The 27,876-nt window shown below is 36.2% G+C and overlaps 1 protein-coding gene across 2 annotated transcripts in view; it reads left to right on the plus strand.

The window, feature by feature from the left end:
* The first annotated feature begins 1,012 nt into the window (after positions 1–1,012).
* LOC131804701 (uncharacterized) overlaps positions 1,013–27,876 on the plus strand; it is a 177,091-nt gene continuing 150,227 nt past the window's right edge. For both annotated transcript variants that reach the window (XM_059127768.1, XM_059127767.1), the window contains exons 1-3: positions 1,013–1,717; positions 19,117–19,919; positions 21,402–22,419. In XM_059127768.1, coding sequence (XP_058983751.1) covers positions 19,251–19,919; positions 21,402–22,419 — 1,687 coding nt within the window. In that variant the 5' untranslated portion in view covers positions 1,013–1,717; positions 19,117–19,250. The remainder of the gene's footprint in view (positions 1,718–19,116; positions 19,920–21,401; positions 22,420–27,876) is intronic.

Here is a 27,876-nt window from a genome sequence, read left to right on the forward strand (position 1 = left end):
TATTGTTGTTCTCTCAAAGTTTCATTATATAATTAATTTTAAAATGTTCATTCATGTTTTCAACTTTTTGTGTAAATGTTGGCATTTTGAACATATTTTTGTATATTTTTATTTTTAAATTATGCTGACGAGAAACTTGTCAAACATTTTTTCTGCCGACACAAACATTTTGAAAATATTGTCTCGTTTGTTTGCAGTTTTCTGTGGAAATTTCAACTCGTTGACAAAATGCGCACCTCGGATGAAAGAGAAAACAGAATTTACTTTCGTTTGAATGTACATACGCCATTCAACATTGTAGTTTTCATTCATAATTTTCAGTCTTCCCAAAAATTTTTAAAATTTCATTAAATGTTTCTTTTTTGAAATGTCATAATTTATTTTTTTCGATAAATGCTGTCATTTGTTAGGGATTGTACACATTTCATCTTGGTTCTGAGAGTGATTTGAATGGAACAAAGAACGAAAATCTTTGTTCGCTCAGCAAATTTTGTGTGGGGAATTAAGTAGATATTTCTTAATTAATGGTCGAACAAGGAATATAGAGCGAATTACGTGCCATCTGAATTAAGCATAAATTCTGTTTAGCAAAACACTAACGGCGTTGGTGTGGAAACTTTTTGGAAAACCATATTTGGTTTCTGTCAGAATTATTTAAAATTAGATTAAACAGGTTTTAATTTATTTAATATATTTCCTTATTTCGAATATTGATTGTGATGAATGATAAGTCTGGATTTTCTTTCAAAAATACTATTCAACTGAATCTATCTTTCAATTCCATGGGAAAAAATTGTTATTACCTTTAATGTGCGCTCTGCAATTCCGATTAAATATAATTTGCCTCGTGTAAACATCCGTTAACACAGAAATATGTGTCAAAGTTTATTTTAGTTTTATTTTACTTTGAATTTCATTCTTTTGGTTGATTCCGTTTTGCACATCATTCTACCCATTGATTAGTCAAAAAGTCGACCTACGTATCCCTAATAGTTCTTGTGGCTGTCGTAAATAAGATTTTAATTAAATTTCCCATTAAATCTAATCAGATTTTTTTCCAATATTCTCTGTAAAAACTCAAACTATAACATTATCGTGTACGTGACAATTGAAGCGGGCCTGATTTTGCATCACAATTCACGTGTTTTGGTATGTCGCGAAAAGAATCTGGGATTTTTTGCAAAGTCCAATGAAAAAAAAATATTCTCATATTGCTTCTCGGTCGGTCGTGGTTTACACTTGATGTGTTGTGTGTTGTTTAGTTTGTGTATGAGTTCGTGCGTATGTGTGTAAATTATTATTGACCAAAGTTAGAGCGAGCAGCAGCTGAAGAATCGAAAAAATAATATTTTTGTTTACATTTTTCTGGTCTTGGTTGAAAAGCAAAGTGCAGAAAAGTTGTGAAAATACCCTGAAATTAAATGAGAAAAGTGCATTGTTGTTCACCAATAGCAAGAAGAGAGAAAAAATTGGTAATAATTTGTTGAAAACTATTGTTATTTGTGTTTTCCTATTTTGCATTGGCATTTGTAGTTGAGCACTCCAACCAACCCTTTTACCACCCCCTTTTGTGAGACAGATTGTTTTCTTTTTGTGTGTGGCCCAAATGCTGCGTAAAACAGGCAATAAACTAATTATCAGAACCCAGCAACAACAATAATTAGCTGTTACTAGAGCTAGAACAACAGCAGCAACAACAATAGACAATTCATCAGAGGTAAATATAAATAAATATGTGTTGTTTTTGTATTTATATTCAAATTTGTTGTTGCTCTTTTTTCTTCTTTGCCTTAGAACTACAGAGCCCATGTTGTTGTATGTGAACGGCGTTTCGTTAGGGGTTTGCGTTAACATTGTTTACATTTTTAACAGAGCAGTTGATGTTAAAATATCAGAACAGAGCAGAGCACGAAGCCGATCGGCTCGCAGTCGGCGTGCAGCCGCCGCCGACTTTTTTTAAGTGATCTGAGCCGCCGCTGATGTATGCGGCTCTCATCGGCTCAAATTTTTAGCCGACTGAGTCGGCTAAGCCGTTGAAAAATATAAATTTATACAGCAAATTTGTATAAATATGTCTTTTAATCTTATCGATAAATTAACATATTATAATGCTCATTATTGGACGATAATTTACATTGTGCACTCGTCTTCGAGAGGCAAAAACGTGTAGGCTATTTATATTAATTATACCCTACACCACATAGTGGTAAGGGTATTATGACTTTGTAGATTTGTTTTTTTTATCACAAAACCTTTGGCAACCTTTTGTAACTTACGAATTTTGATGGAGTGGCAACCATATTGTTTGCCAAAGATTCGTTGTGTTTTTGCTTGTTCAAAGAAAAGAATGCAAAATGTGCCAAAGGAATATTAAAAATTATTTTTCCGCTAACCGAAAGGGTCAAACAGTTTTGACTAAATCAGAATCCGATTCTGACGAATCTGTTGATACTGAAATCAATATTTCTCCATATGCAGATGTATCTCAATATGAAGATCTTTTTAAAAAGAAAAATGAATTTAAAAATTTGGCAAAGGTTGTTGTAAATGAAGGTGGTATATCAATGTGTTGGAAATATTTTGGTGATCTCTATTTTAAAAAGAGGCATATACTTCAAAAATATAAATTTTGCAAATTGTGTTTGGATGAAAAGACCAATTTAAAAAGGTAGGAATTTCTAATTTTTTCCATTCGCATGTGTGTAAATGTTTATGATTTTAGTTTTGGAAAATCAACATCAACCACAAATTATATGAACCATCTACGAGCTGTACATAACTTGGACGTGAAATCTTTAAATAACCTGAAAAGTTCAACAATGACACAAAATGCATTGAAATCCTCAACAAGTTGTAACAACAAACAACAAAATGCTCGCCGGGTCGCCGAAATGTGCTGTTGGGATTTGCAACCGTTTAAAATTGTTGAAAGGCCAGGATTTAAGAAATTGGTATCTTTCTTAAACCCAAAGGCTATATTCCCCACAGATAGGACAATAGCTACGACGGCTTTAAACGATGTTTATAACATATATTTGGACCACGTAAAAACAAGCCTTAAAGAGTCGCCCAAAAATGTTACACTTGTATTGGATATGTGGTCAGATAAACATAAGCACTTGTCTTACATAAACATAAAAGTTCATTTCTGCCAAAATTTTCAAATGCAAATTGTAACGCTCAAGACAGAGATCTTTCCACGACCTCACACTGGACTAGCAGTTGTAGAAAAAATTGAAGAAGCTTTATGTGAATTTAATCTGTTGGAAAAAAACATATGTGCTGTTACTGATGGTGGAAGCAACATCGTTTCAGCTTTAAAAATTAAAAATATACCAAGATATGGTTGTATGGCTCATGTTTTACACAGATTTTTGATGGAAGATATACTAAACAACAAGTCATTTGAAAATATTAATAACATAATATCAAAATTAAAAAAAATTTATAGCAGCTTAATGTATAGCTATGAAGAAATATCAAATATTCAAAATATGGAGGAACAAAACGATTTAGAAAAAATATTTACAGAGGTTGAAATAATTTTGGAGAGTTTGGATAGTTGCGAACAATTTCCACATGGAGATGACTATTTTACTGAACAATATGAAGCAACTTTAAACGTCAAGCACCACACCTCTTTGAAAAATTCCGTTGCAACACGTTGGAACTCTCTGCTTGCAATGATTCAAAGCTATACGAATAATATATCCACTATAAATGTAGCATTAGTTAAAGCTAAAAAGGAACTGTTAGTGATTGGGACAATGGAAAAGCAAATTATAACGGAATTTGGCACGTTTTTAAAAATTTTTGAGGACGCCACAAAACACCTTCAAGGCCAAGATTATCCGACGATATCTTCGTGTATTTATTTTCAGGAATCCATTATGTCCTCAATGAAGAATGAAGAAGAAAAAGCGTCTTTTGAACTAACAATCAATTTATGCAATTTCGCTGTGCAAAACTTCACGAAGCGATTCAAAGTATATAGAATGTATGTTGTAGCTGCGCTTATGGACCCATGCCAAAAAAACTGGCCTGTTTTAGATAAATATATACTACAGATACCCAAACAATCGCCAAACTCCTTGGAACTTGTGCATGATGTTCTGTCTCCAATTTCCAAGGAGAACTTGATTATGGAAGAAATTGAAAAATTAAAGGAAATCGATGACACATTATTAAATGAGCCATCAACGAGCACTGAACCAAATGCAAAAAAACAGGTATTATGTTTTAATAAATGTAAAGGTAAACTTAACTGACGTATATTTTACTTGCAGAAAATATCAGCTAGTCGTCAAAGAATGTTGGAATTTATGGGACCATCGCCTTCTAATGTACAAAATAACGTAGAGTTAGAAATAAGAAAATATTTGGAAATGAAAGTCGAGGCGGTCGAGCCTCTAGATTGGTGGCGACAGAACAAACAAGTACGTTAAAGATTCACATCTTAAACTTGTTTTAAGCAGGTTACGTTTTGACCATTTACTTTTTATAGATCTTTCCAAATGTTGCTACTGTAGCAAATATGTGCTTTGGAATTCCAGCCACATCAGCATCTTCAGAGCAAGCATTTTCATATGCCGGGAATTGTGTAAATGCAAAGAGAAGCAGCCTGCATCCGGCAACAGTAAAGAAACAATTGTTTGTTCACGATAACAAGGCAGTCGTCGAACCATTTTTATCAAATTAAAGTATTTTTATTAATTTTTAATGTGCTATAAGCAACAAATGTGCATATAAACTTATATTTTCATTTTTATTTTAAATTAAATGAATTGACAGTTATTAAAACAACCGAAATTATTTGTTCACGTTAAAGTCGTCGTCTGTAGCCGACTTTTAGCCGCCGCCGGCCGTATATTGCTTTAGCCGCCGCCGCCGATTTTCTTTCGGCTGCAGTCGACTTTTAGCCGCCGCCGACTTTTTTATGCTTAGCCGCCGCCGCCGAGAATTTCACATCGGCTTCGCCCTCTGGAACAGAGACAGAAAAACGTGCGGACAATGGGGAAACAAAACAAATGTTATTTTGTTGTGGTTCCAAAGCAAATCTTGTAAAATATTTGCCATGAAAAATGGACAAATTATTAAATAAGAATTGAATTAACAAGACGTTTGGGGATATTGTAAAAGATGTGATTATTGGCCCAGTGTATTTTGTTCTAATCAGAAAATACAAGCAAGGCTTTTGTGGTGGCTAGCTTTTGGTTAGTTTTTCCGATCATAATTTTGTGTAACTCATCGAATTAAATTGTTCCAAATTGTTCCTAAAGAGTATCTAGTATGTTTGATATCTAATTTCTTCCATATACGCCATGACACTTGCGTGACCATATGGAGATCCTGGTTCTATCGTAGTTATACCCTTAAATATTGAATGCTCTATAAATCGAACGTTCTCACATTATTATTACTCTCCTTTCAGAAGCATAGCTGATGATTAACTACACCAAATAATTAAGAAGGAGGCATTGTGTGCGTCTTTGTCGTAGCAGGAACTTTGCAATTTCAAATTATCTCCCACGTAGTCATCCGGGTCACTATTCACTCGAGAAGTAAATCTAGAGTTAGATATATACATAGTAGGCAGTGCAATATTAAGGTAGTAAACACATACGTCAGGATTTAAGATGCTATTGTAAAGGCATCCATTGGATTGTCATTAAAAAGAAATGTCAACTTGTGGTATCCAAAACAACAGATTTTTTGAGATTTCAGATTTCTCCACAAAAACTTCGTCACTATCCACGACCGCCAATTACCTCGACACTATCCTCCAAGCAAAGTTGGAAGAGGAACACAGAGGAACGAGCACTCTATTCTTGCAAGAACTTCATGGGTAAAAGCTGGGACCTCATACTACACATAATTAAATGGATGTATGAGTCAATTGTTTACAAAACCTATCCTATGGAAATCTAGTCTTCTGGAATTCCTTAAAAAAAGCCATCCTACTTACGTCACATTGACAAAGTTCAAAGAGCCGCTTCCCTACTAATAACGAGTGCCTTCAAGAGCACACCTCAAGGAGTGCTGGGTCTCAATTCTTGTTCTACGAAAATGTGAAATGAAAACCTTTATATAGTGGAATTTTTTTCATTTCATATTTTCATTAAACAAGAATCCAGCCCCTGGACACCCTACTGTACTTAAGCCCACTAAGCATACACGCAGAGTAACAGGCAATGTGCTCTTCGAACCAGAGAACTAAACGCAGTCAATCCTTTGGACATTCTGGGATCTTAGGGCGTGTAAGAAATGTAGGGAGTACAAGCCAGCACTAGTGATTATATTTCACCACGATTGAGCTGTGACCCACCTTACATCCACATACCTGATAGGTACGCCTGGGCTCGTAGAAATCCACATGACTGTTCAAAGACGGAATGCGGAACGGGAGCTGGTGTCTTCTGTGACACTCTTAATGTTCCTGAACATTTCTACAAGCTTAACAACTACTATAGCGTGTTCCAGGCGTAAACCTCTGCGGTCAAAAAAGCCATAGACCTATTAGTCACTACGAACGAAGTTAGCGGTCCGGTGACTATATACGTCGATAGCCAGGAGGCATTGAAAGCTTCAAACTCTTCCACCATTAAGTCTATGGCTGTTTTGGAATACAGGAGATCCTTGGAAAACACTAGGTTGTCCATCAAACTCTGTTGGGTTCCTGGTCATTACAATATTCCAGGCAACGCGATTTCAGACGAATTGGCTAGCCTAGCGTCCGTATATATAGATATAGATTATAGATTTATAGACAAAATCAACTGATTTACAGACAAAATCAGTTTTTCCGGCTTAAAAAAATAAATAATAAATATTATAGTTATTTTTCTTTCTTTGTAACTTACAAAAAGACATATCAATTCCAAATAATCTGTTTTAAAACCAGGATGGTTGAACTCCAAAAATGTGTGAATCCACCCCCATTTATTGTACATAAAGAAGGCTGCCTAGGAAAACCAGTGTATTTTTGGATCAATTAGGTTCAAGAAAGTGATTTCATCTGAATTCCTATTGGGAGAGAATTGACTAGAATGTGGGTAAACGTTTTTCCAGCATGTAACACATGCCCTGACAAACCTACACAACCCACTTATGAAGATTATGGGTAAAGTTAAAAATCTTACTGATTTGTTAAACCTGAAGTTAGAAGCAGAACCTGCTTATTAGTGCTCCAAACAATCACAATCCAAACTGCTGATCTAATCTCATTTTAGAAATAGTAAGGTCCACGGACCCCGGACCATAAGCGGCAATAAACAGTCACTTATTATGAATGTAGAGATTCTTAAGAATAAACTTTGGGCTTTCCGTGTTCCACTGAGGTGGAAATGAGTCTCGTCAGTCAAAATGATTTTAGATGGGATTCCGGATCATTTTCATGATTTTCAAGAAACTAATCAGCAAAGACACGATGTTGCTGATGACCGGCCTGCTTGTTTCTTGTATTAAATGAATTTTAAACATTTCTATCCCTCTATATTGGAACAAATTATTTCTCTTTTTCGAAAAACTTTCAATTCTGTTCATCACTACCACTTTTGGTACATATACAAGCATTATTGTTTCTTTTCTTCACATTGGACTTTGAGTGTGTCCTTTGGTTCACACATGGACGTTGTTTTCAAAGCCCCCATATGACCATAGATCCATAACCATTAGATTAGTTGCAACAACAGTGCACATGTGTTGCTTGTGTTGTGCCCTTTCAGTGTGCAACACACAACCCACTTTGGCAAATACTACTTTGTTCTTCCGACCACCAGAAACGTTGTCGGTTCGTTTTGTCCATTATTTGTCCTTTGCATGAATGAGCGGCAAATGGACGACTTCAAAAAACACAAAAAATCCTCATCGTTCACATTTTTCTTTTCTTTTTTTTTCGTCCACATTATGAACAATTTCTTCTTTTTCATTCTTTGGTTCGTTCATGCTTTCTGTGTGTGAGTGTCCTTCATGTTTGCTTAGTTCATTGTTTAGAAAATTTAAAACATGAGAAAAAAGTAGGAGGCAAAGCAAAATCGTATATCAAACGCGCATTTTATCACTGTTTAATCTGGCTACCATCTCTCTCTTTGGGTAGCACCTAATTAGAGAGTGAACACCCAGCAAATGTATAGACCCGCACTTGAAACACTAGTAGTAGTGCACACTTTAGCCACTAGTCCATTCAAAAATAAGTGTTTAACTAGAGAATGAGGTGTGAAATGAAATAGCGTCGTAATTTCAGTTGTTTTTGTTTAACACAATTCAAGGATACTAATGATAACGACTAACATTGTGTCGGCCAGGATAATATTACCGGGTCAAGAGGGGATCCAATGGGCGGGTTATGAAGAGCGGTACATTTTCTTATATTGAATAGTTAAAGATTCAACCAAAATCGCCACATTCAGCGACTATTTTCAGGATAACGCTGTGGCGGTAACCTTTGGAATACCTATTGATAAGTTCAAGATTCGATTTTATGTACCTGAAGATAAATTCATATTCAATTCTCCCTTTGCGGATAGAAGAGCACCATTTATAATATATATATAATATTATAATACATATACAGGGTGAGATAAAAAAACTGCAACACAGTCAAAATCCATAATTTTTACATTTTTTTTTAAATTTATTGAATGAAAGCAAAAAATGTCGGAAATAGCATCAAATTTTAGATTTGTTCGAATTGGTCACCTTTGACACGAATTATGGCCTCCAAACGGCCAATGAAACCGTCACACGCTGCCCGAATGTTGCTCTGCGATATTTTTGTCCATTCCTGGCGAAGCGCTTGCTTGAGGTGATCGACATTTTGGTATTTTTTAGTGCCAACATTGCTTTCTAAAATACTCCAGACACAATAGTCCAAGGGATTAGTATCCGAAGATTTTGGGGGCCATTGTGCGCTTGAAATGAAGCGAGGAACCTAATTTTGTAGCCATTCTTGGGTGGTGCGTGCTGAGAGCAATGGTGCTGAGCCCTGTTGGGATGGCCAAGGTCTGCGGCCAAAATGTTTGCGTGCCCAAGGCTTTAATACACCCTCCAAAATATTTTCGCGATAATATTCGGCATTTTCTGATGCCACGGTCGATTAATACGAGCGGAGAGCGACCATCGTTTGTTATGGCGGCCCACACCATCACCATGGCCGGCGCTTGAGTTCTGGTGGCCAACCGAAAGTGCACATTTTCAGCTGACCTCTTTGGCAAGTAAACACGAACATTTTGTTTGTTTACAAACTGCTGGACAACGAATGTTCTCTCATCGGAGAAAACCAAATTCGGCAGTTCACTACTTTCGGCCAAGCGATGCAACTCTTTAGCTTTTCTGAGTCTATTTTCTTTCTGTTGCGGTGTAAGTTTTTGCACTTTTTGGAATTTCAATGGCTTTACCCCGAGCTTATTTTTCATTAATTGCCGAATGGAATATTGTGACATGTTCAGCTCACGAGCCATTTTCCGCCACTGCGGCGCAGGACTCGATCAAGTCGCTTCTTTACTTTTCAACCCATTTCTGCTGATGTTGCTGTTTTCTTCCGTCCACTTCCTTGACGTCGGTACGCTACGCTACCAGAATCACGGCAACGAGCGATTGTACGAGATACAAAAGATTTTTTCACATTTAAATGCTGGAGTGCTCTAACGATAGCCACTTGTGGTTTTCCAGCCAAATATAAAGAAATCACACTATCACGCTTGAATTCCATCAGGAATAACTTTTTTTCTGCAAAATTCTCACAAAAATGCTTTTGTACGCTTGAAAACAATATAATGAGCTGTCACTGGAATAATTTTAACAGTTGTCGGACGAGTGGCTTAGAAATGACAGCAGTCTGAAGTTGGTTGCTGTTTTCTCATCTCACCCTGTATTCCTCAGTATACAAGTTTTCTGTGAAGTTAAATTTTCTTCACAATATTTGTTTGGCCCAAGGACCAAATGACCTTAATTTTGGCACATCCGACCGAATTCAGTCTAGAAACAAGTACATCAAATTTGGAAAACAGCGGTTCAGATATAGCTATAGCTCCCATGTATTTGTTCCATCTGATTAGGGGTTTCAAGTCCCTCACATGCGTAATATGCACTCCACAAGAATGATATTTGGTACCAAATAGAGTTCAGAAATACCTTTGGATTTGGATATCGCTCCCATACATATCTTTAGCTGATTTCAGGTTTTTTGTGCACATCGAATATCCTCCAGCATTTGGAATGAATTTGGGAAATTTTCAAAAAAAATTAAATCCGTTAAAAAATTCTGTTAAAATCTTAAGAATACCAAAAGTAGCCGTTATATTGGAGTCTATATGGAGACGTTGACTTGCATAGCCTACTTTTGTCGTAAGCCATTACAATATTCAAATACGAAAATAAATAATAAATAATAAAGTAGCTAAAATTACCAAAATACCGAATATAGGGAAGTATCGTTTTATCAGGGCTATACGAAGGCCTGTCATAGACTGTAGTTCCCATTACGAATTTGAAATACGAAATTTAACGCAATTCCGGTGAATAATATTGGGAAAATCCTAGAAATACCGAGTATCTCAGGTAAAACGTAGACCTATATAAACAATTCTCCTCCAATGGGTAAATCACTCAGAAGCCAATTCCATTAGCAAATGCGGCTAAAGTCACCAAAATACCCACTATCGGAGGCACCATTGTATTGGGGCTTTACGATATCGTGGACCAATATAGAAAATTCTCTTTCAAGGGATAAAGTACTCAAAGAGAACTCCTTGTGAAGAATTGCAGACAATTCCATTTAAAAAGATGGCAAAAATCATTAAAACATCGAATATCGGGAGATACAGCTATGTGGGGTCATATACGATATCATAGACCTATATATGCAATTTTCTTCCAGGGAGTAAAGTACCCACAAGGAACACCTTGTGTAGAATTTCAGACAATTCAATCGATATCGTGGACCGTCTTCAATCTGGACATACCTGCACACAAAAGATTGATCTGTGCAAAATTTTAGCTTACTATCTTAATTCGTTTTGACTGTAGCGTGATTACAACAGATGTTCGGATGGACATGGCTAAATCGTCTTTACGGTTAACAAAATATATATACTTTGTTGGGTATAAAATTATTATTTCGATGAGTTACAAACGGAATGACGAACTTAATATACCCTCCATACTATGTATGGTGTAAGGTATAAAAAATGATAATCAAAATATTGAATATTTTGTGGTGAGGTACCAGAAGGAGTTGACCAATAGATTCCATATTTATACCAGATCTTGTACTAATGGAAATATTGGAATGTGCCATGTTTAGAAGGAATCAGATGCTTTTTCGCATTTTATGTCAATTTTGATTATTAAAAATGTTGTCTCCTTTGTGAGGGAGGTACCAGAAGGATGCTGACCTATTTTCACACTAGATCTTTCATTTGTAAAAATATTGAGATGTGTGAAATTTAAAGAGAATCGGGTGCTTATTTCGCTTTTATGAACGTTTTGTTGATCAAAATGTTCATACCTTTGTGGGGGAGGAACCAGAAGCAGTGTGCTGATATCTATTGTCTTCACAACACATCTTGTGTTAGTAGAAATTTTGCGATGTGTAAAGTTTAGAATGAATCGGAAACATATTTCGCATTTTATGAGGGATATAACTATTCAAAATGTTGACCCCTTTCTAGGGGAAGTGCCAGGCATCTTCACACCAGATCTTGTGTTAATAAAAATATTGGGATATGAGAAATTTGAAGAGAATCAGATGCTTATTTCGTATTTTAGGGAGGTACATAATGGAGTGGGTCGATATTGTATATTTTCGCACCTGACACCTGTAACACTGATACAACAATTAGGATTTGTAAAATTTGAACATAGTTGAATAATTCCTTCTTTTTCTATACGAAATAATTTTTTCTGTGAAAGTTTTGATCATTTGGTGGGGAGATACCAAAAGTTGTCCATCTTCGAACTCGATCTAAGTTTGACAATAATATTACAATGTACCAAGTTTGGACCAAATCGGATACTCCCTTCGAGAGTTATCGTTATCACCAGCCAGACAGACGGACGGACGGACATAGCTAGATCGACTCCAAATGTCCTGAAACGGATTTGGTTCAAAAAGACCTAGGGTCTAAAACCGTTATTTCGATGAGGCTCGTTTTGGCCGCATCAAATGATGTATACCCTCTCTAGCCATATGACTAAAGGTATAAAAAATGTCTTCACTTCGAGATTGATCCAGATTTTGCAATCTCTATATTTCTCTACGCACATGTCCAACTTCTTGGCATCCTAAGTAGACTCTAGAATTTCAAGATTTGTCTGTTGTTTTCACCAAGCAACTAGTGTCACATTCCCTTGGCTTCGACATCTTAAGTCCTTAACTTAAAGACATCAAGAGTCCTTAAGTTTGCTTTACATATTTTCAAGTGTAATTCACTGCCACTGGGTGGTGGATACTTAATATAGTAGGCAGTGTAAAAGATATAGGGGTTATGCGTTCAGTATGAGTGTATGTGTCTGTGTGTGTGTGTTTGTTAAGCTCTCCTTAGTATTTGTAATGTCGACACTATTTTTAGTGGCTCATAATTCACACACACTTTTTATTGCGTTCCTTTCTTTCATTTCTGGTTTAGTCAGTCTTTTGTTTGAGTGCTGAGTGTGTGCGTCCTGGCTGCCAGTCTGCCCCTTTGTCTGTCTGCTGGTCGCTTAGTTTTGTGTGTGTGTGTAACTGATTGCCGCCTAAGAAGTATGCAAAGCGCAATAAATATGTCCTGTGTGTGTTTTTTTGTGCTTTTGATATAAAGATAGTGGAGCTATTTATTTTCAGTTTTTTGTTCAATGTTCCCGCCAAAAGCTAAACATATCGGCCATTCATTTCGGCCATATGGCTGAGAAAAGCCTAACACACATCTATTGTGCTCGTCGTGGTCATACTTACTGAGTGCTCAGCTAACAGAGTGGCAAGGCAGACAGTAGATTGCCTAAAATTGTTGTCCCTGGCCTGGGAAGTTTTTGGGCCTACGAAGCTTCTTGTGCCGGATTATTGTCATTTGGTGGGGACTACCTCCCTGTGGCCACTGTCGATGTTTTGTCGTTACGCTGTTTCGTTACTTTTACCATTTGACGTTGTTTTCGGGCCATTTATAGTTCAGGCCATCAAGAATAATGTGGAGCGGGTTTTTTCGTTGTTTCTAAAGAATTACTCTTCTTTAAACGCATATGTCCCCAAAAATTGCCCTACTACCCCCATACAAATTTTTTATATTCACACACATGTAAGTGTGTGCGTTGTTTAACATTTGAGCGTAGGACACACTTCCTGGGAGTTTTTTCCCTGTAACTCCTTTCCGAGTAGCCGTTTGCTGTGTGTGGCATCTAAAATAAAGCCACTATTTCTAAACGTGTTTTTAAGTTCATGTAATTGTTTGTTTTTGCACTGCCACCACCCAATAGAAATTGTAACGAGGGGAGTGTATATGTGTTGTGTGTGCATGTAGTGTGTCGGCATGACCTCCTCATCGTTGCTGTTGTCGTTGTTGTCATTGTCGTCATCGTACATTATCTTGTTAGGCATAACTCAACTCTGAAGTGCATTTTGTCGCGTGTTGTCTTTTTGTCTATTTTTTTTTGTTCATAGAGACAGAATAAACAGAAAGGGGAATCTTTGAACAGTGGTCTTTTATGCCAATTCATATGAATTTACAAAAAAAAAAAAGTAAAATAGCATCGATCGGCTTTGCCGACAGATGTATACCCCCAGCCTTGAGTTACGATTATTCAAACTGTTGACTCTTTATGGGGGAGGCTCTGAAGCAGTTGCGCATTATTGACCAATTCGTATCTGACCTAAGTCTGATATAAATATAGCAACGTGCCAGATTTTGACTATATCGACTACTTCCTATACTTTATATGAGATGCACATATCTCATTTTTGGAAAATGTGGGAATTTTGGAAAATTTATATCCAATTTTATGCGAAATCTGATAAATTCCGATAAATTACATACTCATATCACATTTCTGGCTAAGAAAAATATTTAGATATAGCAAGTTGTACAGAATCGCCGACTTGTTTCGTAAGTTATGAAAATTGTGACCCTTTGTGGGTAGGTTACCAGAAGGGTTTGGTTGATTTATATCATCTTTTCAATGCGTTAGCAAAAATGTTTGTGTGTGTTGAATTTGAAGAGAGTTGGATGCTTATTTCGTCTTATTTGAGCGTTTTGTTTTTCAAAATCTTGAACCCTACGTGGGGCAAGTAGCAAAAGAAATGGTCCCATCTATACCATCTTTATAACAGTTTTTGTGTTGATGGAAATATTGAGATGTACCAAGTCTGGAAAGGAATCAAAATTTTAACCATTTGTGGGGGATGTACCAGAAGGAGTAGACTTATATATGCCATTTTCACACCAGACCTTGGGTTAATAAAATATTGTGATGTGTGTAATTTGAGGAAAAAAGTATGCATATTTCGGGTTTTATGACCCTTTGGTTATTCAAAACTTCGACCCTTTGTGGGGGAGGTAGCAGAAGGAATAGTCCGATCTCTCTGTGTTGATGGAAATATTTAGATGTACCAAGTCTGAATGGAATCGGAGGTTAATTTCGAGTTTTATGAGCTTCATGAATATTAAAAATTTTGACCATTTGTGGGGGAGGTATCGGAAGGAGTGGACTGATATATTCCACCTTCACAGCAGATCTTGTGTTTGTTGAAATAATGGAATGTATGAAATATGAAGAGAACCGAATGCTACTTTCGGATTTTATGATCGTTTTGGTTATTCAAAACTTTGACCTTTGTGGGGGAGGTACCAAAAGGAATGGTCCGGAAATATTGAGATATTACAAGTCAGAATGGAATCGGATGTCAATTTAGCGGTTCATGAGCTTCATGTATATTCAAAATTTAGACTATTAGTGGGGGAGGTTCCAGAAGGCGTGGACCGATATATTCCATATTCACACCAGACCTTGGGTTAATTAAAATATTGTGATGTGTGTAATTTGAAGACAATCGGACTCTTACATCACATTTTATTAGAGTTATAATTATTCAAAATGTTGACACTTTGTGATGGAGGTACTTGATGAAATGGACCGATATTGTCCAAATTTTGCTCTTGACCTGGCACTGATAAAAATATTTGGATTTGCAAAGTTTGAGCAAAATCGAAATATCCTTTCTCTTTCTGTGCATTAAATTATTTTCTTTGAAAATGTTGACATTTTGAGGGGTAGGTACCAGAAAGAGGGGACCGATATTGCCCATCTCCGAACTAGATATAAGTTTGACAATAATATTACGATGTACCATGTTTGATTCAAATCGGGTTCTCCATTCCAGAGTTATCGTGCGCACCAGCCAGACAGACAGACGGACGGACATTGCTAAATCGACTACAAATGTCCTGAAATAAATTTGGTCCAAAGAGACTTAGGTTCTAAAACCTATATCTCGATGAGGCACGTTTTGGCCGTATCAAATGATACATACCCTCTCTAGCCATATGGTTGAAGGTAGCAAAAGCTGTTAACTCTGCAGTTTTTGAGTAATGCTACTCTTTCAGTAAATGAATGATGTCCTATCTCACGCGCCTAAAAGTATGCTCAAAAATGTATAATATAAGAAGGCTTTCGCCTTGCTCACCACTGTATTTCCTCCTTTCAATTTTAAAGTAGCCTCTATGGTTATTGCTGTTGTTTTTGCTAAAATCTCATTGATATGTTGACTATTTTGTTATTACTTTTATCCCTTCCGAGTGACCCCAAAGAAAGAAAGAAACAAACACACGACAAACAAAAAACTATAACAAAGTTTATTTTGTTAGAAAATGTGTTTACACAATAGATGTCAGTGTCATTTCGGAAGGCTCCATCCCATCCCAGCCCACTTTGTGAAGTGGGGACCATAAATGAATACAAGAAAAACACACTCCACGCAACCACAAAGAAGTGACGCGTAAAATCTATCTACGAACGACCACAGAAGCGATGCAAAAAAAGCTGTCCGTACGAATGGACGTACATACGTCCATCTATGTTTGTACGTATTCTCTTGCATTGACAATATGAAGTAATAAATTTCCGGTTAGTTTACCCTTTAGATGGTTTATCTAAGAACTCTTTGTTGGCCATAGCAGAGTTGAGGTTAAAAGTTTTATGAGACAGATATCTAGGTGATTGAAGAATGGGGGAAGTGGTGATATTTATTTGTTGATATCAATCCCTTGTTTTGTAAAGACACACATGAATCCCACACACACACACACAATGGCACATTGACTATTGACCAACAAAAGGACAATAAAAAATCAAACAAATAAAGGGCTATTTGGCTCTTGAAAAAAAAGTGATTCCCTTCGCCACGCACAAACGCCGTTTTGGGCGTTACAAAAAAAAAAAAAAAAAAAAAAAAAAAAAAAAAAACTTGTCGTGACATATTTGCTTTGTGTTTTTTTCTTCTCCTTCCTTTTCGTAATGTTAACTTGATGACAATAAAATAGTTTGCATACCGTCTGTTCGAAACGTCAGGATATTTTGTCTAAAGGACATTATCAATTGAAAGCTTTCAACGACGACGAACGAACTCATTTTCAAGTTATTGTGGGAGGAGTTGGACACTTGTGACAGTTAACTTGACAAAGTGGGCTGTTCAACTGATAGCAACAATTCAATATATTGTTGCTGTTGTTGTGACAAGTTGAAGTTCGCAGGATGAAGTAACAAGTCGTATCGTGCATATTTCAATTGATGGGAAATTGGTAATGGAAGATTGAGGAAGTTGTGAGTTTTTTTCGTGAAACAGGAAATTTGACCTACTCTGGTATGGGAATCAAAATATTATTAACTGCCATAAATCAAATGTGACTATAGGCTAACAGATGGCATTACATTTTTGCAAAAAAGGGAAATTATTTCAATGGAAAAAATTGTTTTTGACTCCAAAACCAAATAGTTGAAAAGGCTGTAATGAATGGTGTTATCTAAGGCTGGATTGAGCTCAGTCAATGTCAAGGATTCAGCAAACTTAAGATTAATACACATACAACTGTAGATAAAACAAAACAGTTAGAATTAATCAATCGAATTTACAGACAGATGAATACCCTTAGTCTTAGACCTTGACTTGTGTTATGAAATGTTGACACTATATGTTGATGAAGTCGACTTGATGACCAACGATTGATAAAAATCGGCTCGAGTAAATTTAGTCGGTTTGGTGCATTCGGGTTCATGGGTTCGGCTTAAAAAATACAATTTATTGATAGCCGGCTCGTTGATATTCGGGTAATTAAAGACGGGGAGATTTATTCGGTGTGAAGATAAACGATAAGATAAAGCGCTTGACGACAGGACGAATATTCAGGTAAATATAATCGGGTTCATGTATTTTTAGGTTAATGTAGTCGTCTCGATAAATTTTCCGGTAGATGTAGATGGCTTGGTGATAGACGATTTGATGAAAACCGGTTTTATGTCTTTCGGGTAGGTGTTGTCGGGCCGATCATAGCAGGTTGGATGATATTCGGGTCGATGTAGTCGGCATGGATGATGAAGTTGATTTAATGGGAGACGCTGTTGATTCGATTTTTTATACCCTCAGCCTCAGAGGGTATATATCATTTGATAGGACCAAAACGTGCCTCATCGAAATAACTGTTATAGACCCTTGGACTCTTTGGACCAAATCCGTTTCAGAACATCTGGAGTCGATCTAGCGTGGTCCGTCGGTCTGTTTGTCTGGCTGGTGCGCACGATAGCTCTCGAAGGGAGTATCTGATTTGGCCCATGCTTAGTACATCGTAATACTATTATCAAACTTAGAACGAGTTCGGATATGGACAATATCGGTCAACTTCTTCTGGTGCCTCCCAGAAATGACATTTCGATTTTGCTCTAACTTTGCAAATCGTAATATTTGCATCAGTGCTATGTCGGGAGCGAAAATGGCCCAAACTTGGTACATCGTATTATTATTATCAAACTTATTTCGAGTTCGGAGATGGGCAATATCGGTCAACTCCTACAGTTGCATCTCCCACAAACGGTCGAAATTTTCAATGAAAATATTTTACTGCACAGAAAGAGAAAGGATGATTCAATTTTTCTCTAACTTTGCGAATCCAAATATTTTCATCAGTGCTAGGTCAGGTGAGAAAATGGACAATATCGGTCCACTCCATCAACTACCTCCCCTATAAATGGTCAACATTTTGATTATTTTTTCTCTTATAAAATATAAGATAAGAGTCCATTTGTCTTCGAATTGCACACATCACAATATTTTTTATTGACCCAATTTGTGGCGTAAAGATGAAATATGTCCGTCCTCTCCTTCTGGTACCTCCGCAAATTTTGAATATCCATGAAGCGAAATTAACATCCGATTCCATTCGGACTTGGCACGTCTCAATATTTCTATTAAGATTTTTTATAAAGATGGTAGAGATCGGACCATTACTTCTGGCATCTTCCCCACAGAGGGTCAAAATTTTGAAAAACAAAACGCTCAAAGGAAGCGAAATAAAAATCTAACTCTCTTCAAATTTCACACATACTAGCAATTTTTTTGTACCTCTCTCACAGAGGGTCACAAGTTTTTTGCGAAACAAGTCAGCGATCTTTTACAACTTTCTATATCTAAATATTGTTCTCAACCAGATATTATGAATATGGAATTTATAATTTCACATAAAATTGGATATACATGTTCGATTTTCTTGTAATTTTGCCCATATCAATATTTTTATCTGTATAAGATGATGCATAAAAATAAAATACTTCGGTCAACTATATTTGGTACCTCACGCACATTTTAACTTTTTCTAAAAACTATCACATATATCATATAAAGTGAAGGAAGTTGCCAATAGGGTCCAACCCCGACACGTCGCAATATTTATATCATATTTATTTGGATCCGATACGAAATGGATAATATTGGCCGATTAGTTCGGACATTGGATTTCGTTGGGCTTGGGCAGCCTTATATGTCTCCAAGTCTGTACAATGTTTGGTCTTTTTGGCCCCGTTGTTTGACGGACTACTTACTTTCCTAAGATCTATTTGTATTTTTATAATTGTTTCTCTTTTTTTATCATTTACTCATTGCAGATCCAATACAAGGATTTGTGATCAATTGAAAAACAACCTGACACTCTCACCATTCCAATAAAAGTCAAATTCCAACGAGACTGTCCTCACACCAATGTCCATACAACAACCATAATTTTTAAAAAATATTATTAATGCAGCAACAACAACAGCAGCAGCATCAACCCCAACAGCAACAATCACATCAACAATTAACCAATCAAAGTGTCACCAATCAACCAACCACATTACAATTCCAATTGCAGCCACAACACCACCAACAACCGAGCGGTTTAGTTGTTGCCCACACTTCACAATTGCAATCGGCAGCAGCTACGACCCAACCACAGCAGCAGCAGCAACAGCAACAACATTTAACCAACAACATTATTGTTGTGCGTGGATCACGCAACGAACATGGCGAAATTGTCATACAGAATAAACAGGACATTTTTACATTTCTCACGGAACACCATCAGCAACAGCAGCAGCAACAACAACAGCAAAATGAAAAAGCCACCGTGGCAACACTAACCCAATTGCCGGCAACCACAACTGTTGCTCGAAAGACCAGCATTTCTTTATTAACCAATGCCAATGGAGGGATTGTTGGTGGAACGGTGTTGGCTCCCCAGGCGGGTGGAGGCGGTAGTAATGGAGGAAATGCTAACACAGCTCAAATTGTACCCAAGGAGACTAACACAATCCTACTGCAGACACCCATCAATGCTAGTCAATTGGAAACGGTGTTGCTGCAGTCTGGCCAACTGAAGAAATCCAATTCCACGGTGTCGGCCACAGATAGGCCATTTCTTTTTAAGAATGTGAGTATGAGAATTGTTTCCACGGACTGTCAGAGGATTTTTTAATAAACCGTTTTAAAGACTTCCAGAGAGATAAGCGTTGATTTAAAAAATCAGTGCCATAATCGTGAAATTTTGATGAAATTATTTAAGGGACCATCGGGGCCAGAATAGTGGATTTTTTGAAGAAACTATTTAAAGGACTATTATAGTCATGATCGTGGATTTTTTTTTAATAAATTATTTAAAGGACTATTATAGCCATGATCGTGGATTTTTTTTAAATAAATTATTTAAAGGACTATTATAGCCATGATCGTGGATTTTTTTTAAATAAATTATTTAAAGGAACTTCAGAGCCACAATCGTAGATTTCCTAAATAAATTATCATGGAATATTGGAAAAAATATTTCAAGGACTCTCAAGGCCTTAATCCTGGAATTTTTAAAGAAATTATTTAAATGACTGTCAGAGCCATAATCGTGGATTTTTTAAATTATTTTTTGAAGGACTCTCAAGGCTATATTCGTAGATTTTTTAAAGAAATTATTTAAAGGCCTATCTGAGTTATAATCGTGGATTTTTTAATTATTTTTTGAAGGACTCTCAAGGCTATATTCGTAGATTTTTAAAGAAATTATTTAAAGGCCTATTTGAGTTATAATCGTGGATTTTTTTATAAATCTTTCAAGGATCAAGGACTCTCAAGACTATAACCGAATAATTTTTAAAGAAATTATTTCAAGGGCTCTCAAGGCCATAATCTTGGAATTTTCAATTGATTTATTTCAAGGACTTTAAAGATCATAATCGTGGAATTTTTTGCAGAAATAATTTAAATGGCTCTCAGGCCATAATAGTGGAATTTTTAAAAAAATATATATAATATACGTAACCGTAGTTTTCTTAAAAAATTAAATAATTCATTTCAAGGATTCTAAAGGCCATTATCATGAAATTTTTAAAGAAATTATTTAAAGGACTATCTGAGCTATAATCGTGGATTTTATTAATAAGTTGTTTCAAGGACTCTCAAGGCCAAAAGAAAGAAATTTAAAGAAATTATTTAAAGGCCTCTCAAGGTCGTAATCGTGTATTTTTTAAATAATTTATTTCAAGGACTATCTGAGCTATAATCGTGGTTTTGTTAAATAATTAATTTCAAGCACTCTCAAGGCCATAATTGTGGAATTTTTAATGAAATTATTTAAAGGACTATCCGAGCTACAATCGTGGATTTATTTAAAGGACTGTCTCTGTGCAAATCAAAAAATAATACACTTTGATAATTTTCGGATTAGGATTCCTGGGAATTTCAAAAAGTGTTGTTGGGTGTACCTTGCCCCATCTTTTTAGCGTTTTTTTGCTTATTGAAAAAATAGAATTTTGTCTCACAGAGTAATTTATTAAAGGCCATTGTCCTGGGTTTTTTAGGTGATTTACTTCAAGGCCATAATCGTGGATTTTTATATTTTTTAATATTTTTCTTTCTTCTCTTCCAGACTTCACGCAGCTTAAGCACTGACAGCAATCGTTTTGGCAGCGTATCCTCAGCTTCGGCTTCAACAAATGGCGATGACAAGGGTCCTTTTGTTTTGCAGACATTAAAACGTTTAGAAAAATCACAATCAATTCTGGTCATACGTAATTCATCATCATCGGCGCTGTCGTCGACATCGGCTTCGTCGTCGTCCGCAGCCTCGGCCGTTACATCTTCTTCGAATATATCATCAGGTGCCAATTCTACCTCATCCTTAGCAAATGTCTCATCTTCAGCTTCTTTGGGCAAATCATTGACAGTGGAACACAAGCTAAGCTTATCGTCATCATCTTTGTCCTCCATGCAGCAGCAACATCACCAGTCACCCCAAATTCTATCTACGACAGGTAATGTCAACACAAAACCCAACACTATCACCTTTACACGCCACAAAAAATCTCAAACCAAATCGAACAATGGACAGAATAATGCTGCTACCAATAACAACAATAGTAGTGGGGCCCATCATAATTCATCCTCCATTGGCACTGGAGGAGTAGGAGCAGGATCCACCACCATTACCACCACAAAATTGGGTGATATTTTAGCCTCCGCCAAGGGACAGCCGAGGCATATTTTGACAGCAACGGCCAGCACCAATACTGGAGGTAATGGTAATAAAGCAACAACTGGTGGCGGCAGTACGGGAGGTACCACCACCACTACCTATTTGCGTTTGACAAATGCCAATGGTAGTGGCAGCAACAACAACAGCAATGGCAACGGTAATATTGCAACTATTGCTGCCAATATTGTCCATAAAAATCATAATTCTTCACGTGTAAATCTCAATGGTGCGAATGTCGAAACAATAGTAGCATCAGCTGGAGCTGGGTCGGGGCATGCATCTACCCAAAAACAACAGCAGCAGCAGCAACAACATTTAAATTTGGCCGAGGTCCAGCTGAAACAACATGAAAGGACATCAACAACATCGGCTGCCAGTAGCACAACTGGCTCACAGAAGACCCCAGGGAGCGGTAAGTTTTAAAAAATCTCTTTCTTTTCGTTTCTTTTTTGAGAATTTTAAAAATTTGAAAATGCAAACAAATAACAATAAAACTAAGCACATAAATTTAGAATAAAAAACAAAGAAGCTCAAGGTAGGTATAGTTGCTGCCTCTAAAAATCTCACTCAGCGCCTAAAAATATGCTACAACTATTGTACTGAGTAAATATTTGGGATTGCCAACAGCTTGAAAGACTTAAAGTATGTTACTTTCTTTTCATCATCTGCCATTCGAAACATCTAGGTATTCGAATAGATAGATCAAACAAATTATCAGTAAAAATATGTTTTCCCCAGGGGCTGAAATGTGACTGAAAATATAAATATATAGAATAAACATAGAAAAAAGTCTAAGCATTCATCTGCTGGCTGCCTGGTCATGCATATTGAATATTTGTATGCCTTGCTTCTTTTCTCCAATTTGTATCGATATTTCCCAACACTTGAATGATTCCTTTCTTAGCTCCCATGAGTTTGAATATGTGATGAATGTGATGTTGTCTGACTGTTGCCCTAACACACTTATAAGTCAAGTGTAAATAGAAACTATACTACGATGTGCATACTCAACGGTTTTTCGGATGTGCCACGGGCCATGGAAAACCAAACACTCAAGTCATACAAACATGGAGCAGCAAGAATCGCCGGCTAATTCACTTGCTAAACTGAACAAGTGTTTTTTTCGTGTTTTTTTCGTGCTTTTTTTTTTGGTTTTTATACACTTACACAACGCACACACTCATACTCAAAAGTGCAACAAAAAACGTTGTAGCAAATTAGCTCAAGGATATCGGAATACAGTTAAGGATACTAATATTGTGGAGACTGGTTTTAATCTTTAAGACTTTGTCCCATCGGACTATAGACCATGTAAAATCCAAGTTGATGGCCAAGTTCTGGAAATAATCGACATCAGTTGATATCCTTATATAAGGGCCATATCAAAAAAAAATAAGACCCACATATAATGATAATATTCTGCACGGAATATTAAAAAGATTGGTCTATAAGAACCGGAAGCTCACTCAAGAGGCCGTCGGAACCATTATTGTGGCATTTTTATCTATGGTAGAAATTTATGCCGAACTAACAAATACCCGCTATATTTCAGCGAAAAATGCATCTTAAGATTTGAATTTTGTTCCAACAGTTCGCTTTAGGCCTTTTTTGTACTTAAAATGCACATCAAATACTAATTTTACTACTTCATACATCTACAGCTAAATGTTCAGACTTTCACGGTTTTATATATTATTCCGGGGCCGACCATGTGATACCCTACAACACTACAATATGTTAGAAGCCCCCTTATGTCCGAATCCATTTTGGAATATTTCGCTTTTGGAATTATGTCATGGGGCACTGCCCAGATATTACCCTTAGCGTTTTGACCAGGGATATTTGTTCAATATTTACGCACTCCATCGTGCTGTTAGTTGTTGCGGTCCATTTTACAGCTACATATACCAATGGTTATCCAAAATGCTACAATTCTTCCCTGTTCTTAACTCTCTTCAATTATGTGAGCAGAAAATTTTTCTGTTTTTGTTTCATTTGAACCCCTAAATATTTTGCGATCAACTCCAAAAGCAAGAGGCCCCTTGGTATCACCAAATTTAAACTCATCTATTTAATTTGCTTGTCTACGACATTTGGCTTTATTTATCAACGAAATCAGCATAAACAAGCCAGAAGTTCACCATTTGTGTATTTCGGATATAGCCTGTTAAAAATATTGGTATTTTTACACACAAAAGTAGTAGTCCATTCTACCCGCTGTCCTAAACTCTAACTTCATGCCAGATTTCGTGTCCTTTGGTTTCTATTTGTGACCTTTATAACGGCTGCAAAATCAGGAACATTTTGAGTTGCTGGTCCATTTCAATCCCCAAATATATTGCGGACATCTTTAAAACCAATAGGCCTAGGCCTTCTGAGCCTAACCCTACCCTTGTGAAAAATTTCGTGAGGATCGGACGATAATTGCAATCTGTATAGAATAACCCCAACCTGTGTTGTAAGGTGAAAAAATATTACAAAATGTACTTCAATATTATAAGTCAAAATGAAAAAATCGCATGCGATAAAAATTATGAAAAAAAAAAAAAAAATAAATAAAATAATGTCACAAAATACTACAAAATCTATATTAACATCATTATTGACACCTTTTTATGCGATTTTTTTAGATTTTATTCTTTTATGCCAAGAGGGCATTTTAAATTTGTCAAAATCGCTCCAGACATTCTGGAGATATAAGAATTCTAGCTAACATCCCCTTTCTTTGTACATATACATTGTATATATTTCGCTATATATATCCAATATTTTTACTATCGGCATCTACGTAACGGTCAGAATTGACCTGTTCGTCTATTTGTGATTTCGCCGGCATTAAAAATATTCGCGGTTTAATTGAAAAATTGACTTTTATTTATTAGAAATGCTATGATCTATTTCAACCACTAAATGTTACCCGGTGACCATCAAAATTGGAAGGTTTCTGCCCAGCCCAAAGCTCTAGCCCCATGCTAACTTTCGCTTCGATTGGTCTATAATTGTGACCTGTAGAGCAACTGCAAAATCAGGAAATTTTTCAGTTTATGGTCCATTTCAACCCCTTAATATTGTGCGATCATCTCCAAAAGAAATAGGGTTCTATTCTGACCTTAACCCCACCTACATTCTAAATTTCGTGAAGATCGGGCCATAATTGCGACCTGTAGAGTGATTACAAATTAACATGGACAGATGGACAGACGGACGGACGGACGGACGGACATACATAGCTAGATCGATTCAGCTCGGCGAGATAGGAAGATCCATATGTACTTTCCTATGTGGGAAATCAATATTTCGTGGTGTTACATAATTTTTGGCCCAATTAAACTCATAATACCCCCAACAGAAAGTGTTGAAGGGTATAAATACACCAAAAACTCTTCAAAATTTGTTATTTTGAAGTTTAATGAGCAGCATATTTGCACAAAGGACTCACATCCGATTTTTCTGGCCAAAACTATTTTAACGTCTTTATATGTAAACCCCAGAAGCCAACAGTGAACTCAATATCAGCACTATTCCTTCACCCAATACCAAATTTACTTATATTTAGTAGGCATATCAAAAAAATCAATATTTTTTCATCATACACACCAACAGTGATCCAAAATTAGTACCATTTAATACTTTTCGAACTATTTTAGTACGCATTTGCAAAATCACATGCATATCTCAATTACAGATGATAACAGAGATCTCAAATACATCACCCAATACCAACTTTAGTACCTTTCGTACAAATATATGACGCATTTCAAACCAACGCCAAATCTCAAACAAAAGATACCATCAGTAACCTAAATATCAGATTTCAGAATTTTACCTCCATCGCTTCACCACCATACCAAATATAGTATCATTTAGTACTTTACCACAGACCCCGACAATGAGATGCATATCAAATTTAAGGATTTCAACTCTACTCCACCCAATACCAAATTTTCGTACACATTTTCAAAACAATCTCCATATTTCAATTCCAGATACCAGCAACAGAGGCTTTAATATCATATTTGAAGATTTCTGTTCTATAACTACACCCAATATCAAATTTAGTACCATATAGTACTTTTCGTTCTAAAATAGGACGCATTACCAAACAACCGTCATATCTCAAAAAATTTTATCTCCTTAAAATTTTTATCTCCATCCCTTCACCCTATACCAAATATAGTACCACTGAGTACTTTTCGTACAATTATAGGACACATTTCCGAAAACAACTCTCTGTGTCCAGGCCAAATATAAACAGCGGCCCTAATGCCTAATTTATTTATTTATGTTTAACCAACACCAGATTTTACCAAATATAGTACAATTCGAGTACTTGTAGCACATATTTCCAAAACCACTCCTTTATCACAAGCCTACCATCGATATGGATCCCAATACCAACATTTCAAATTTCGTTGATAAGGGTTCAAATCGCTTGGGCAAGGTATATAATGTTACGATATAATTCGGATATTCCCTGTTTATATGGATAACTTGGTTGAAGTTTCCACTTTATTTCGATAACACAGGTCTAGTATATAATGCTTTCACATTATGTGGATAATGTTTTCATGCCATTTGGATAACGTGGATAATGTTTCCCTATCTTCGGATAACGTGGATAATAATTTCACGCTATTTAAAAAACTTTGATAATATTTTCAGGCTATTTCAAACTTTGATAATATCGCATAACGTGGATAATGTTTCAGGTTATTTGGATAAGAGGTATAATGTTTCCAAAATATTTGCACATTATGTGGATAGCATGGATAATGTTTTCTAGCCATTGGGATAGCGTGGATATTGTTTATTGGATAATATTTCCATGTCATTTGGATAACGTGGATACCGTTTTCATGCCATTTCGATAATGTGGATATAGTTTCAAAGTTTTTTCGATAACGTGAATAATCTTTTCTCTCGATGTGTATAACGTGGAAAAGGATTCAACTAGTTTGGATAATGTTTGGATAACGTGGATAAAGTTTCCACGTTATGTGGATAACACTGATTACTTTTTTAATTTATTTCTATAATATCTCCGGTATTTTGGATAAAGGGAATAATGTGTCCATGTCCATCATGTGGAAAAAATAGATAATGTTTCCACATATTTGGATGACGGATACACATGTACACAACGTAGATAATATTTACAATTAATTGTGTACTGTGGATAATTGCAAAACCGGCTACTGTATTACACACATAAACTCATTACGTTTTGTTTTGTACCACACTGGCCTTTCTCCATCCCTCCGAAATACCGAATCATAGCCGAAACCGTGTCGAAATCATCTCATTAGGGTGGATATCTTCAATTGAGGGCTTATTATTGAATCGTATGTCCTCTCCTTACCTCCACAATGTAACACCACCCCAAATAGAATAAAAGATGTGGAAAATGTAGAATAAACTTTTCCACTTTTCTCTTCATTATTTCGTTAAATAACTTTAACTAAATAACACAACAAATAACAACACCTCCCAGCTTGTTAGTATTTCGATTGGTCTCGGTCTCGATTGTGTTGTTGTGTCTGAACAAATAATGAAAAAGAAAAAAAAAAAAAAAAATAAGGTTGACTCTGCTGTTTGTTGTTCATATAAAATAGGTGGTGATAGAATCAATAATTGAATGGCTAACAAGACAATCGGCTGAGGAAGGAAGGATGAAGGCAGAAATCGTGGTTGCTCAAGATTTTTCCAAGATTTATAATTTAACTTATAAAAACACTTCGTCTCCACATAGAAAACATTGGTCTCCACAAAGCCTTTTATAAGGAATACCATTCATAAAGTAGTGTCTGCGAAGTTTTCTATGGAAAACGGTGGTCTCCACTAAGTTTTCTATGGAAAACGGTGGTCTCCA

This window comes from Musca domestica, unplaced genomic scaffold (assembly GCF_030504385.1).
Source record: "Musca domestica strain aabys unplaced genomic scaffold, Musca_domestica.polishedcontigs.V.1.1 48, whole genome shotgun sequence".
Taxonomy (NCBI): Eukaryota; Metazoa; Arthropoda; class Insecta; order Diptera; family Muscidae; genus Musca; species Musca domestica.